Source organism: Selaginella moellendorffii, unplaced genomic scaffold (genome assembly GCF_000143415.4).
Source record: "Selaginella moellendorffii unplaced genomic scaffold, v1.0 SELMOscaffold_12, whole genome shotgun sequence".
In the NCBI taxonomy this organism is placed as follows: domain Eukaryota; kingdom Viridiplantae; phylum Streptophyta; class Lycopodiopsida; order Selaginellales; family Selaginellaceae; genus Selaginella; species Selaginella moellendorffii.
Genome location: NW_003314273.1, coordinates 575179 through 587638, shown reverse-complemented (window position 1 = coordinate 587638; position 12460 = coordinate 575179). Strand labels below are relative to the sequence as shown.

At 46.6% G+C, this 12460-nt stretch overlaps 4 protein-coding genes and 1 non-coding gene across 8 annotated transcripts; 3 read left to right on the top strand and 2 right to left on the bottom strand.

The window, feature by feature from the left end:
• Positions 1-2497: 2497 nt before the first annotated feature.
• Positions 2498-4708, bottom strand: LOC9660269 (fructose-bisphosphate aldolase-lysine N-methyltransferase, chloroplastic). Of its 3 annotated transcripts, none has more exons than XM_024674172.1 (15): positions 4605-4708; positions 4456-4562; positions 4325-4388; positions 4139-4246; positions 4010-4069; positions 3850-3957; positions 3726-3798; positions 3621-3667; positions 3489-3566; positions 3394-3429; positions 3253-3336; positions 3065-3198; positions 2915-3003; positions 2709-2860; positions 2498-2655 (listed from the first exon to the last, which is right to left on the bottom strand). In XM_024674172.1, exons 1-15 carry the CDS (start codon positions 4695-4697, stop codon positions 2530-2532), a joined length of 1359 nt encoding a protein of 452 aa, XP_024529940.1. In that variant the 5' UTR covers positions 4698-4708; the 3' UTR covers positions 2498-2529. The 3 variants fall into 3 exon arrangements, with proteins under 3 accessions (XP_024529940.1, XP_024529941.1, XP_024529942.1); XM_024674173.1 differs by having other exon boundaries at positions 4456-4551; positions 4605-4694; XM_024674174.1 differs by having other exon boundaries at positions 4456-4555; positions 4605-4686.
• Positions 4709-6740: 2032 nt separating this feature from the next.
• LOC9659465 (tubulin beta chain) lies at positions 6741-8533 on the top strand. Its single transcript, XM_002969432.2, has 4 exons — positions 6741-6827; positions 6972-7379; positions 7439-7708; positions 7771-8533. The coding sequence occupies exons 2-4, from the start codon at positions 6986-6988 to the stop codon at positions 8442-8444; spliced, it is 1338 nt and encodes a 445-aa protein (XP_002969478.1). The 5' UTR covers positions 6741-6827; positions 6972-6985; the 3' UTR covers positions 8445-8533.
• Positions 8534-8626: 93 nt separating this feature from the next.
• Positions 8627-9199, bottom strand: LOC9660268. The gene is made up of 2 exons (XM_002969190.2): positions 8985-9199; positions 8627-8916 (listed from the first exon to the last, which is right to left on the bottom strand). Exons 1-2 carry the CDS (start codon positions 9190-9192, stop codon positions 8789-8791), a joined length of 336 nt encoding a protein of 111 aa, XP_002969236.1. The 5' UTR covers positions 9193-9199; the 3' UTR covers positions 8627-8788.
• A 210-nt stretch (positions 9200-9409) lies between these two features.
• Positions 9410-11436, top strand: LOC112346081 (pentatricopeptide repeat-containing protein At4g16835, mitochondrial-like). Of its 2 annotated transcripts, none has more exons than XM_024674138.1 (2): positions 9410-9828; positions 9899-11436. In XM_024674138.1, exon 2 carries the CDS (start codon positions 9923-9925, stop codon positions 11171-11173), a length of 1251 nt encoding a protein of 416 aa, XP_024529906.1. In that variant the 5' UTR covers positions 9410-9828; positions 9899-9922; the 3' UTR covers positions 11174-11436. The 2 variants fall into 2 exon arrangements, with proteins under 2 accessions (XP_024529906.1, XP_024529907.1); XM_024674139.1 differs by lacking the exon at positions 9410-9828 and having other exon boundaries at positions 9842-10083; positions 10132-11436.
• On the top strand, positions 11211-11282 carry TRNAP-UGG. Its single transcript has one exon. It is a non-coding gene; the product is annotated as a tRNA-Pro (tRNA).
• Positions 11437-12460: the final 1024 nt, after the last annotated feature.

Below are 12460 nucleotides of genomic sequence, written 5' to 3'. Positions count from 1 at the left end.
CCGAGAATATGAGTGAGGTGGAGAAGAGATATAGCCGGCGGGTGCAAGGCTTGCCAGAGTCGGATGACGAGGAGGAGAGGGTCCCCTGGCGATCGCCAGAGATTTTGAAGCGATTGAGGAGGAAGAAGCCCAAGAGGATACAGCCGCCACCTTTCCATTCTCTGTGGGTGAAGCGACCCAGGAACTTGAATGCTGTATACACCGGAGTGCTGCCGGAGGAGATGGACAATCCAAGTCGCAGTGAAGATCATCAGCAAGAGAGTGGCTTGGAGGAGGGAGAAGAAGAAGGGGTAGAAGAGGAACAGGACGAAGGAGCGAGACAAAAAGCTCCAAGGACGGAGGAAGAATTGTCAGCTCGAGAGGACCGGCGGTTTGACAGGTTCCAGAGATACGTCGAGAAGCTGGTTCCACGGTTTGAGGATCATCCTAGCGAGGTACAAGCTTCTTCACCGTCGCTGGTAGAAGCCGTGGAGAGTGGTGGTACTACCACTCAGCTGGCGGTCGTCAAGCCAACTTACGAGGTTCCTCCGCTTATTCCTGGGCGTGGAGCAGTGATCGTTGCGAGCTTGTCCGAGATCCTCAACGCTGGAGGACCTTGGGACAAAGACAAAGTAGCGACACTGGAGAAGTTCAAGCACGCCAAGATTCTTCCTTACCAGGTGTGCGAGGTGCTCAAGCGAGTCAGAGACTGGCGGGTGGCTCTCGAGTTTTTTACATGGGCCAAGTCGGTCCCTTTCTTCAAGCACGATGCGATGAACTACTCGATGATGATCCGGGTGCTGGGAACTTGCGGGAACTACACACAGGGTCGAAAACTATTCGACGAGATGCGTGAGAAGGGCCTCAAGCCGGATCTCGTCACGGTGAACAACATGATAAAGTGCTACGGCTGTGCAAATCGGGTGGACGACGCCATGGACTTGTTCAGGGAATTTCCGGACTTTGGCTTCGAGCCGGACGTTTGCACGTATGCTCTTCTCATCGACTTGCTGGGGAAAGCCGGGCGAGTGAGCGAAGTGAGGAAGCTCTTCCTCGAGCTACAGTCCAGGAAGCTCAAGCCCGACGAGTACGTCTTTAACAGCATGATCGCCAACTTCAGCAAGTGGAAAGACTTGGGCCTGGCCGACGAGGCTCTCGACTACATGAAAGTTTGCGGCATCCGTCCCTCGACGGTGACTTACGCAATCGTCCTCAACATGTACGCAAAGTCGCTCAACTTCATGCTCGCCGAGAAGATCTACTGCGAGTATCTCAACTCCAACTTGCCGCCGGACTTATACGTCTACAACAACGCTATTCTCTTCTTCGGCCTTGCCGGTCGCTGCCGGGAGGCGGAGTGGGCCGTGGAGGACATCGAAAAGGCCGGCCTGGTCCCGGACAAGTTCTCATACTGCACGATCATCAGCGCTTGGGCCAGGCAGGGGTGTGCTCCTGATGCGAAGAAATGGTTCGACAAGGCCAGGAGCCGGGGGATTACTCCCAGTCCCGAGATGTGCAACGCTCTCATCGACGCTTACATCAAAGCACTCGACTTGGAGCCAGTGGCAGCCATTCTCGACGCGATGCCGGGGTGGGGTGTCAAGGCGACTCTACAAACTTACACGTACCTCTTCAACTATTACTGCGAGTGCTGCAAGGAGTACGTGGATCTCTTGCGGGATTACATGCGCAAGACTGGGCACCCGGCGGATAAGTTTCTGGAAGACGTCCTGGGAGGCAAAGTCCCGCTCCAGCAGCTCCGGAGGGTGTCACAGCGTTTCTTCGACAGCCTGAGGCTGGAGAGGTCGGGGTGGGCGTCCAAGTTCGCGGACGCGCTCGTCCACTACCTCCAGACGTATGGCTACGAGGCGGAGGCGCACGAGATCTTCGCGGCGGCGGCCGCCACCCGGCTCTTCCGGAGGAACCTGTGGGAGAACGCGAACGATCACTGGTTCATATGGCTGGTGGACATGGACGAAGGCACGGCGCTTGTGGGGCTCAAGCAGGGATTGCTCATCAGCAGGGACAAGCTCCGCAAGGAGCCGGCGAGGAGGCCGGCCATGGCGACGGTGGTGACGGGGTTTGGCAAGCACAGGGAGACGAGGAGCGCGCTGGCGGTGAGGAGCGCGCTCGAGGAGCTCGACTCGCCGTTCCGGACGGATCTCGTCTACGCCAGGCTCGAGAGCCGAGGGGACTTGTTTGCCGAGTGGCTGGCCGGGAACAAGATCGAGCTAGACATTCCGTTCAATCACCCGGACTACGTCTATCCGCCAAACACGCGGGTTTGCCTGAGATTTACCAACTTGTGAGCTTTACCAATTCATATTTCTTCCTATCTAAAAGAGTAATGGTTTGTTTCACTTGTCAAGAACGATGTGCTATGCATTTCATGCTCGCGCAAAATCTATTTTCCAGGGCCTCATCAAAAAGATGATCGACAATGATCCGGCAAAAGAGAATAACACTGGACGAGTTTTAAGACGATCTTTCTTGCAACACCACCACAAACAAGCGCTCAAACAAAAATTGTAACCAAATGAATAAATTGCCTCAATAATCGTTTCCATACCTCTGGATCTCTGAGGTGGAGGCCTTCAATAGCAAAGAAAGCTCGCCTTGTAACACACACTCGGCAATGTACCGGCGCTCTGGTCTCAAAGCAGTAGCTTCCAGGCTCTAGGAAAGAAATCCAGTAAGAAAAACTAGAGACTTGAACGTAAGAAACTTGCCTGGATTGCTCTTTTGTGCTCATCCGCGTGAGCCTCAATGAGAGCGAGAAGTAGGTTCGTAGCTCGCTGCTCTTTTCTTCTGTCATGCCTTGGCCGGGATGCGAAGGGCACAACGCCATAAACTTCCGATTCTCTGTTTAGCTCCTCCAAGTCTAGTGCGCAAAACAAGAGATGTAAAAGAGAGAAAACGCTCCAGCGACATTTACCAGCCAAAGAATCCGACGTGATGATCCGAGCGAACGCACGCGCAGCGGAAGGAACTACCACTTCTTTCCCGCCTCGGCTGGTCACCTCCCTGTTCGAAAAAAATCCACTAGAGTGACTCGGAGAAACCTTGCAAATGCTTACTACCCTACATTATAGTGAACGGCCGTCCACCGGTTTGAGTGCCATTCGAATCCTGCAATGTGTTCATGTTGTTTTGCGCCATGTACTGGAGTTTGATCTCGCGAAGAGGGTCTTCAGATGGGATCTCCAGGAAGATCTCAGCCTGTAACGAAGCAAAGATATATGAGCTGGTTTCAAGAAATCGAAGCAGGAAAACCTCGTCGAAAGGATTGTCGGGAACAACAAAGCCGTAGTCCAGTGCTAAAACTGCGTTAGAATGGTCACCATAACAAATGTGAACCTTGAGGTGGAAGTTCTCTTAGCCCGGAAAAATATGTGTGTCTTAAGTTACACTTACTTCGTCTCCAGTTTGGTAGTCTCGAGATGCTACGACCTGCGACACACCACAAGGATATATGAGGTAAGGAACACCAAAAGAATGAAGAGCCTTACTACTGTACAATTGTCGTCTGCGTGAGAAAAAAGTGTCCGGGACCGCGGATCGTGATTGGCAAAATCGACAAGAGGAATCTGCAAAAAAACGTGATAACTTTCAGTCCATGCTCGAAGGAAAGATTTAGATACCATTGTCATGTCACTGTGAGGCCCTTGACCCCAAGCGCGAGAAGAAACTGCAAGACGAACAGAAAAAATATCACGGAAGAAAATCATCTAGCTCGAGAAGCTAACCTGTTGCATACTCGTGCTTGAACTGTTCAAGCGACACATCTGGATCGTATAAATGCGGACAAGACTCTACAACCTGGTAGTATAAGATGAAAAACGCAGACAAGACTAGAGAAAACTATCTTACTTTTTTCACTTCCCTGTACTCCGATTGTAAGAGGGCGTTTCTCTCGCCCGTCCCACGATGTATAGGACTGCATTCGAGGCAAGCCAACTCTTTCGGGTCCCAGAAGATCTATGCATTCACTTCCAAGTTTAACGAATTTGCAAGCAGCAGCGGGACTTACAGTGCTGTGAATTTCACCGAAGGACGGTAGACATTCGATGTAAGGTGCCCACGCCGAGTTCTTCACGGAGATTTCTTAACGATAAGAAAGTAGAAGAGAGAGAAGAAAAAGAAAGGAGGAACCAATTACCTGGCCTTTGCGTTTCTCGGCCATGACAAGAAGTGAGACCCGCGTAAACTCGTTTGCTTGATCCAACAAGGCAATCACTTCGCAGGGAAGTTTTTCAGGAGTAAGCACCTGCCTTTGGAGTTAAAAACACTTGTATATTCCAGGAGCGCAAGAGCTACTGTTATCTCTCGTGAAAGAGCGACATACCAGATCTTGTGAGAACTTGATCATGCATTCGCCGGCACACATTGGTCGATGAGCGAACAAAGCCCTGCACGAAAACAAAATCGAGGCAAAAGAAGCAGGCAAAAAGAAAACGATAGTCTTCTTCTCCATACCTCCCGTGTTTAGACATCCCAATGGCGACAGCAATGCTGTTCATATCTTCGCCGCGGCTTCTTAGCCATGACATAAACTCTAGATGCGTTCGCGAACTACCTAAGTTCTAGAACATCCAAAGGTTACAAATAATTCATTCGGAGAGTACCTGGGCATAAGCGTGTATGCGCGTGGAGCAGGAGAACCTGCGGCCTAGCCCCGCATTTCCATCGATCGCCAGGCAAAGGGCTCTCGCCCACATTCTTGGGACCTAAAACCCTAAACCTCGAGATTTTAGAATTTTTATTTCATTAATGTATTTTAAAGTAAAAATTGTGCAACATTAATACACTTTAACCGATAAAAAATTATTTATTTAATTATTAATGTGCAAACTTAGCACAAGGTAAAACAAAATATTTTATTACCTGATTATATATAAATGTATAAAAAAGAATAATAATAAAATGGTTATATCAATTCAATAAAAAAGTAGTTTTTACTATTTTAGTAAAAATATTTCTAATATAACAATTTTCATATTGTCATTTTATTTGATATTGTGAATTTAATCAAAATAATATATAATTAAAAGATTTGAAGGATATCAAACCTTTTACTTTTACCATCACAGTGAAAAATAAATAAATCCCCAAGAAAATAAATATAAAGTATATTATAATCTTATAATAAATTTTAATAATACTTAAGATCTAATATGTCACACTCAAATCCCCACCTTTAAGTTAATTAAAATAAAATTTATAATAATTAAGTTGAAACTTACATTTAATATGTGTTCATAATAGATGAAATATATTTTGTTGAAGTGAACAAAATTAAACACTTATTTATAATTTTTTAACTAACAACTTACCTGAATTGCGTAGCAATTGATAGCTTCTGTTCAAAGCCATAGTTACGATGCAGGAAACAAATATAATGTTTACATTCATTAAAAATACTTTTTTATAAATTTAAAGTATTTAAAACATTTTTACAATTTTGAATGTTTTATTTCAATTAAAAAATTAATGCATTTTAAAGTTGTAATGTAAATAATGATCAATACTTCAGAAAAAAAAAAGGTAATGAGAATATGGTGAGAGATATTAAAATATAAATAAAAATATAAAAATATTACAAACTTATTTTTCATGTTAACTAAGGATTTACAAAATGATGTTTATCAATTGCTTAATTTTACAATTTATTTCACTATTAATGAAAAATAATTTAAACTAAAGTTTTTTCTTTGTGTGATTGTGATGAAGATTGCATTTGAACGAGATATACTAAAATATATAATTTTATAATAATGAAGATAATTGTATTTAAAGAAATAAATTTTAACGTTTTAATAAAAATTGATATAAAAATAAATGGAACAATTAGATTTATAATATAACGATCACAGTATGGAAAAAATAATATATTTATAAATTAGTTACTAAGTCCTTCAACAGAGATAGGTTTGGCTAAAATAATTTAATAAATTATTTCAGAAAAAATAAGTGGTTTTTTCTATCTTTCAGAAAAAAAATTCTGTATAATACAATTATTTTACTGTATAGAACACCAGATTATATAAAATCATATCTTCAACTTGATAGTGCCATGCTTAAATAGTTCTGATTTGAATTTTTCATTTGCATGTAAATTGTCCTTTTTGTGATCTTCCGTTTCTTTTGTATTGAGAGTTGCTACAACAATACATGTTCCTTTTACAGGATGAGCCAATTACAGCAAATTCCAGGTTCGTTTCCACTGTCATCCATTCCATTTCTCTCTCCCAAATAATCCCAACCTCCCAACCTCTCACATGCAAGGAAGTTTTAAACCACAATGGGATCAAGTTTTGAAAAGTTCAAGTGCAATTTGATGATCGTAATGTCCCTCCTACATTGAAATCACAAGCAAGCCAAGCGTTGAATCAAAGAAAATAAAAGCGCTAGAATTCGTCCCCGAGAGCTCCCCGTGATCTGAAAATCAGAGTAGAAAAAACTTAAAAAAGGAAGAGATATCATGTGTGTCAACATCGATGTGAAACCTCACCTATCCTGTGTGTCTGCGTTTGCTCTCACGTTCCCATTGGAAAAGAGAAGTTTGGTGGGAGCAAACACGACAAAACATCGCAGGTTCGATTCCTGCCACCAGGCTAGCGTCCGCCCGGACCTCACGCCGCCCTCAAATTCCAGTGGATATTTTTTCCCTCTCCACCGGACGTGAGCATCGCTATCACATTCGATGGACGGACGCCATCCCTCAAACCAATCCGGCTAAATCCAGCCGGCCTGATATATATTGGGCGTGGGTGCTGCGAGGGCTTTCCCTCTTTTTCCAAGCGCCAAGCCGTTCTTTCCTCGCCGCCAAGCGTTTTTCGACACTCCAGGTATGACTTCTTGCCTCGATTCGCTCCAATGTAGGCCACATTTCGATCGAAGATCGCAACCTACGAGCTCGATCGATCGAAATATCCTCTGAAGAGGGAGATCTGTGAGATTTCTAACGGGAATCGTGATTCTTTTCTTTTCAGCGCCTCCGATCATCATGCGTGAGATTCTCCACATCCAGGGCGGCCAATGCGGCAACCAGATCGGTGCCAAGTTCTGGGAGGTGATCTGCGATGAGCACGGGATCGATCCGACGGGGTGCTACCACGGCGATTCCGACTTGCAGTTAGAGCGGATCAATGTCTACTACAACGAGGCGACTGGTGGGCGCTATGTCCCGCGAGCTGTGCTCATGGATCTGGAACCTGGGACCATGGATAGCGTCCGCTCGGGGGTGTTTGGGCAGATCTTTCGGCCCGACAATTTCGTTTTTGGGCAGACTGGAGCAGGGAACAACTGGGCGAAGGGTCACTACACAGAAGGAGCCGAGCTTATCGACTCAGTTCTTGACGTCGTCCGAAAGGAAGCCGAGAGCTGTGATTGCTTGCAAGGTAAGGAGAAATCTGAATTATATAGTTTGTTCTTCACGTTCTTCTTTCTTTCTGAACAGGATTCCAAGTTTGTCACTCACTTGGTGGCGGCACGGGGTCCGGCATGGGGACGTTGCTCATCTCCAAGATCCGTGAAGAGTACCCGGACAGGATGATGCTCACCTTCTCGGTGTTTCCATCTCCAAAGGTGTCCGACACAGTCGTGGAGCCATACAATGCGACACTGTCCGTCCACCAGCTCGTGGAGAACGCGGACGAGTGTATGGTGCTGGACAACGAGGCACTGTACGACATTTGCTTCCGCACGCTCAAGCTCACCACTCCAACATGTAAGCTTCGGTCTCTTACCATAGTTGTTTGTCTCTAAGAATTTTTCTTTCTCTTGATCCAGTCGGAGATCTAAACCACCTCATCTCGGCTACCATGAGTGGAGTGACTTGCTGCCTGAGATTCCCCGGCCAGCTCAACTCGGACCTCCGCAAGCTGGCGGTGAACCTCATCCCGTTCCCTCGCCTCCACTTCTTCATGGTGGGATTCGCCCCTCTCACGTCCCGAGGCTCGCAGCAGTACCGAGCGCTCACAGTCCCGGAGCTGACGCAGCAAATGTGGGACGCCAAGAACATGATGTGCGCCGCCGACCCCCGCCACGGCCGATACCTGACCGCCTCGGCGATGTTCCGCGGCCGCATGAGCACCAAGGAGGTGGACGAGCAGATGATCAACGTCCAGAACAAGAACTCGTCCTACTTCGTCGAGTGGATCCCGAACAACGTCAAGTCGAGCGTGTGCGACATCCCTCCCAACGGGCTCAAGATGGCGTCGACTTTCATCGGGAACTCGACGTCGATCCAGGAGATGTTCCGGCGAGTGAGCGACCAGTTCACGGCCATGTTCCGGAGGAAGGCGTTCCTGCACTGGTACACGGGTGAGGGGATGGACGAGATGGAGTTCACCGAGGCGGAGAGCAACATGCACGATCTGGTGTCCGAGTACCAGCAGTACCAGGACGCGAGCGCCGATGACGAGTACGATGAGGAGGAGCCCGAGGAAGAGCTCCAAAGCTAGAGAGATTTGGAGGATCTCTCTTCATTGCTTATAACGTACGCGAAGAAGTTTGTAAATCAAGCAATTCAAAGCTGCTCTAAATTCCTATATCTCTGGCATCGTTTGCGTTACAAAAAATTAAAAAATCTGAAAAAGATGCCAGCCAGAACAAGTCAAGAGATTAAAATGACAAAGTCAAGACATTTGAACGATAGAATCAAAGACAAGTCAAGAGATTGGAATGACAAGATCAAATCTTAAATTTGATCCACAAAGACAATTCAAAGTTCTCCAAGATTTCCGAAACGTTCATAGATATAGACTGGAATTTAAGAGAAACAAAAGCTAACCTCCGATATATCAGATCAAGCTTCTACTGCGAGTTTGGTCTTAGGACGAACGACCGTGGTGTAGATCCCCTTGTCCAGCCCAACGTAGAACTCCTCGCAGTGCCTCCTCCAGTTGAGGTGATAGATCTTCCAGAGGGCACCACCTACATTGTGGCGTGGACGCGATTGGGAAAGAAGAATCCAGAGAGAACAAGATCACCATGGCAGTTACCTGCGAACCCTAAGGCCAGGCCGATTGTGAGCTCGCGAAGAACGTTGGGCGAGTGCTTCTTGTGGAAAGCCTCGGCCGCGGCCCTGGCGGCGGCGATCTTGGGCGAGATTCGGCGCCCTGCGAAATCATCCGGCTTCTTTGGCGGCGGCACAGCAGCGGCGGGACCATGCTGGGGCCTGGCGGGGGGCTTGGGCTGAGGCGACGCCATCTCTCGATCTTCTCGGTCCAACAAACGCGGAGGATAGATTGGAACCCTAGGCGATCAAGAAGCGCGCCAAGTGGCCGCCATGCAAAACTATGACCGTTGACCATTTTAAATATAAACTCAAAGCCCTAAATATTGACCAAGATCAAACGATTCTAAGAATATGCTTACGTCTCGCTGAAAATCATGGATGAGGGAATTTTTGGCGCGTCGCTTGCAGCAATGTAGCGCAGCGAGGGATTTGGCGGGCGGGCGGCGCGTCCACGCCGACATCTCCAGCGCCGACCTCGACCGCGATGCGTTCCTGGCGGCCATTCTCGTCCAGTTCTATGGCCGATGCGGCTGGGTGGAGGCGGCGCGGGCGGCGTTTGATAGGGCCTGGGGAAGAACGGCATTCTTGTGCTCCAGCTTGATCTCCGCCTATGGCGACAACGGCTGCCTTCTCCAGGCCCGGGACGTGTTCGATCGAATGCCACAGCAGAGCGTTGTCTCGGCCACGGCGGTCCTCAAGGCGTGCTCCAGCGCCGGGGATTTGCGGGAGGCGAGGTCGTTCTTTGATCGAATGGCTCACAGGAACATTGTCTCCTGGACTGTGCTCATCGCGGCACTCGCGCAGGGCGGGCATGTCGCGATCGCCAGGCAAGTTTTCCATCTCATACCCGCTTTTGATGTGATCTCATCCACTGCGATGCTTGCTGCGCTTGCCCAGAACGGGGAGATCCACCAGGCGAGGATGCTGTTCGAGTCGATGCCGGAGAAGAATGTCGTCTCATGGAATGCGATGATTAGTGGGCTCTCGGATCACTCCCTTCTTGGCGAGGCAAAGAAGCTGTTTGATGAAATGGATCAACGAGACGAGGCGTCGTGGAATTCAATGATCTCTTCAAATGCCAGGTCTGGGGATTTTGAATTGGCAGAGGAGCTGATGAGAAAGATGCCTAGGTGGAGCTTGATCTCCCAAAATGCGATGATCGTGTCATCCGGTAAGATGGAAGGCCATACTTTTCCAAAAAGAATCTTCGATTCGATTCACGAGAAGGATTCAAGTCAGTGGACTGCGATGCTCTCTGCATATGCCGGGAAAGGGGACATTTCCGAGACGCTGGATTTCTTTGAGAAGCTGCCAGAGTGGTCTATCGTCACCTGGACGATCATGACGGCAGCTCTGGCGAGAAATGGCCGGATCGAAGATGCCAAGCTGCTGTTCGATCGAGCACCGCGGGATCAGAGGGACGCTGCGGCTTGGAACGTGATGATATCGGCACTGCTCGAGTGCGATCTACACGAGGAAGCCTTCGGCATGGTCCAGGCTATGGATCTCGACGGTGTCCGTCCAAACAAGGTGACCCTCGTTGCCGCTCTCGAGGCGTGCTGTGGCTGCTCGTCCCTTTCAAGAGCAAAGACCATCCACTCGCTGCTCCGGGAGAACGATCACTTGGGCGATCCGGCAGTCAGAACAGCGGTCACCAACACATTTGGAAGGCTCGGGGACTCGAGCTTGATACAGGATCATCCAGCCGACACTCACGCCTGGAACGCGATCCTCAGCGCTCACTCCCAGCGCGGCGGCTTCCAAGAGGCGGTGGACGCATTCCTCGCTATGAATCTGGAAGGGATCGCTCCCGACTCGATCACTTTCATGACAACGCTCGCGCTGTGCGGCCACACGGGCGCCCCTGACGAAGGCTGGCGGGAGTTTGTGTCCATGGAGGTGGATCACGGCGTAAGGCCGGAAACCGGGCACTACGCTTGCATGGTGGACGTGCTAGCGCGGGCAGGGAGGCTGGCGGAGGCGGAGGAGCTCGTCATGAGCATGCCTTTCGAGCCGGACGAGCTTGCGCTGAGAGCTATTCTCGCGGCTTGCAAGCTTCATGTGGATTGCAAGCAAGGTGTGCGGGCAGTCGAGAAGATTGTGGAGCTCGACTCGGGTGATGGAATGCCATACATAATGCTGCTCTCAAGCTTGTGTCCTTCCACTGGCTGAAATAGAAATTTTTAAAACAGATTAATGATGTCTAAATGGGCATTTGGTCTAGTGGTATGATTCTCGCTTTGGGTGCGAGAGGCCGCGAGTTCGACTCTCGCAATGCCCCAGAAATTTACCCAGTAAAAAACAATTCACAATAAGAATGGTTATTTTCTCTTATAGCGATTATAACATTAAACGGTTGAGCTTAATGAATCTATAAATTCACAATCTATTAATTGAGTTCTCTTCAGAGCAATTTGTTTAACATAATCTTTTAATATGCTGTGTTAAACATAAGATTAGTAATAATATAATAAATCTAATTTGTTAATTTTCTTTTATGTTCAATATTAAGAATATAGAAAATCTTAATAAGTTTTATTTATTAAATGGTTCTGGTTCATGTGGTGCACAATAAAGCTCACCATTAATATTTACAATTCCACAATCTACTAATTGAGTTATCTCATTATTTCCAGCATCTACGCATAGAAATTGACCAATACCAAAAACAGAGCAACTTGTTACCTCTTTGACACAATCTTTTATTTGAATATGTGTTTGAACACTTATTAATGGATCATATGTTAAACATGAAGCTGTTAAATATCCATTAATACAAGTGGAAAGACTACAAGATTCAAGAAATTGCCCATTACATTCATCCCCAATAGCAAATATGTTGGTCCACTAAGGATATGATAGAAAAGTTGATTAGAGAACATACAAAATGGGTTAGAAAACAAAAGAAATTTATTTACTCACCAATAAAGAGTATATTATGAGGAAAAGAAAAATATTTAGTTTCTTGAACATTATTAGCAAAATTTGTTTATAGATAAATGATAAATAATCTAATTATTTATGAAAGTGTTTGTATGGAAGTGCTTTTCTAAAGTAGAGAGCATAGGATTTAGCTAATATAAGATATTAAAGTATTTAAAAAAAGATTTTTTATTTTTAATTTAAATTAAATTAGTTTTGTCTTATTTGATATAAATTAACTACACAATCCTTTATTGTTACTCAAGCTACTTACTCAAGCTAAAATCTTGTGAAATAACAAGTATCTCCTTTGTATACATGTTGAGAGAAAATCGATCTCAAAATAAAACCAAGCTGAAGTTAAGCCACGTGAAGAATGGTTCACCATCATTTTGAGCTCTTCCGCCAGCAAGCATCTTCAAATCATCTTTAATTGCTACATAAGCAGAGAATATCTATCTATCTATCTATATGCTGTTATGATAGTCTAGTGGTGCCCAACTGGAAGCATGGGTTGGATTGTCCTTTCTCAAGATA

Excerpts from the sequence above, each read along its gene's own strand:
- LOC9660269 (XM_024674172.1), bottom strand. The coding sequence starts at position 4,697 with ATGTGGGCGAGAGCCCTTTGCCTGGCGATCGATGGAAATGCGGGGCTA. Across the intron at positions 4,070-4,138 it reads CCGAGAAACGCAAAGGCCAG|AACTCGGCGTGGGCACCTTA; the intron begins GTAATTGGTTCC and ends ATCTCCGTGAAG. Across the intron at positions 3,337-3,393 it reads ACTACCAAACTGGAGACGAA|GTTCACATTTGTTATGGTGA; the intron begins GTAAGTGTAACT and ends TTCCACCTCAAG.
- LOC9659465 (XM_002969432.2), top strand. The coding sequence starts at position 6,986 with ATGCGTGAGATTCTCCACATCCAGGGCGGCCAATGCGGCAACCAGATC. Across the intron at positions 7,380-7,438 it reads GAGCTGTGATTGCTTGCAAG|GATTCCAAGTTTGTCACTCA; the intron begins GTAAGGAGAAAT and ends CTTTCTGAACAG. Across the intron at positions 7,709-7,770 it reads CAAGCTCACCACTCCAACAT|TCGGAGATCTAAACCACCTC; the intron begins GTAAGCTTCGGT and ends CTCTTGATCCAG.
- LOC9660268 (XM_002969190.2), bottom strand. The coding sequence starts at position 9,192 with ATGGCGTCGCCTCAGCCCAAGCCCCCCGCCAGGCCCCAGCATGGTCCC. Across the intron at positions 8,917-8,984 it reads CCTGGCCTTAGGGTTCGCAG|GTGGTGCCCTCTGGAAGATC; the intron begins GTAACTGCCATG and ends GCCACAATGTAG.
- LOC112346081 (XM_024674138.1), top strand. The coding sequence starts at position 9,923 with ATGCTGTTCGAGTCGATGCCGGAGAAGAATGTCGTCTCATGGAATGCG.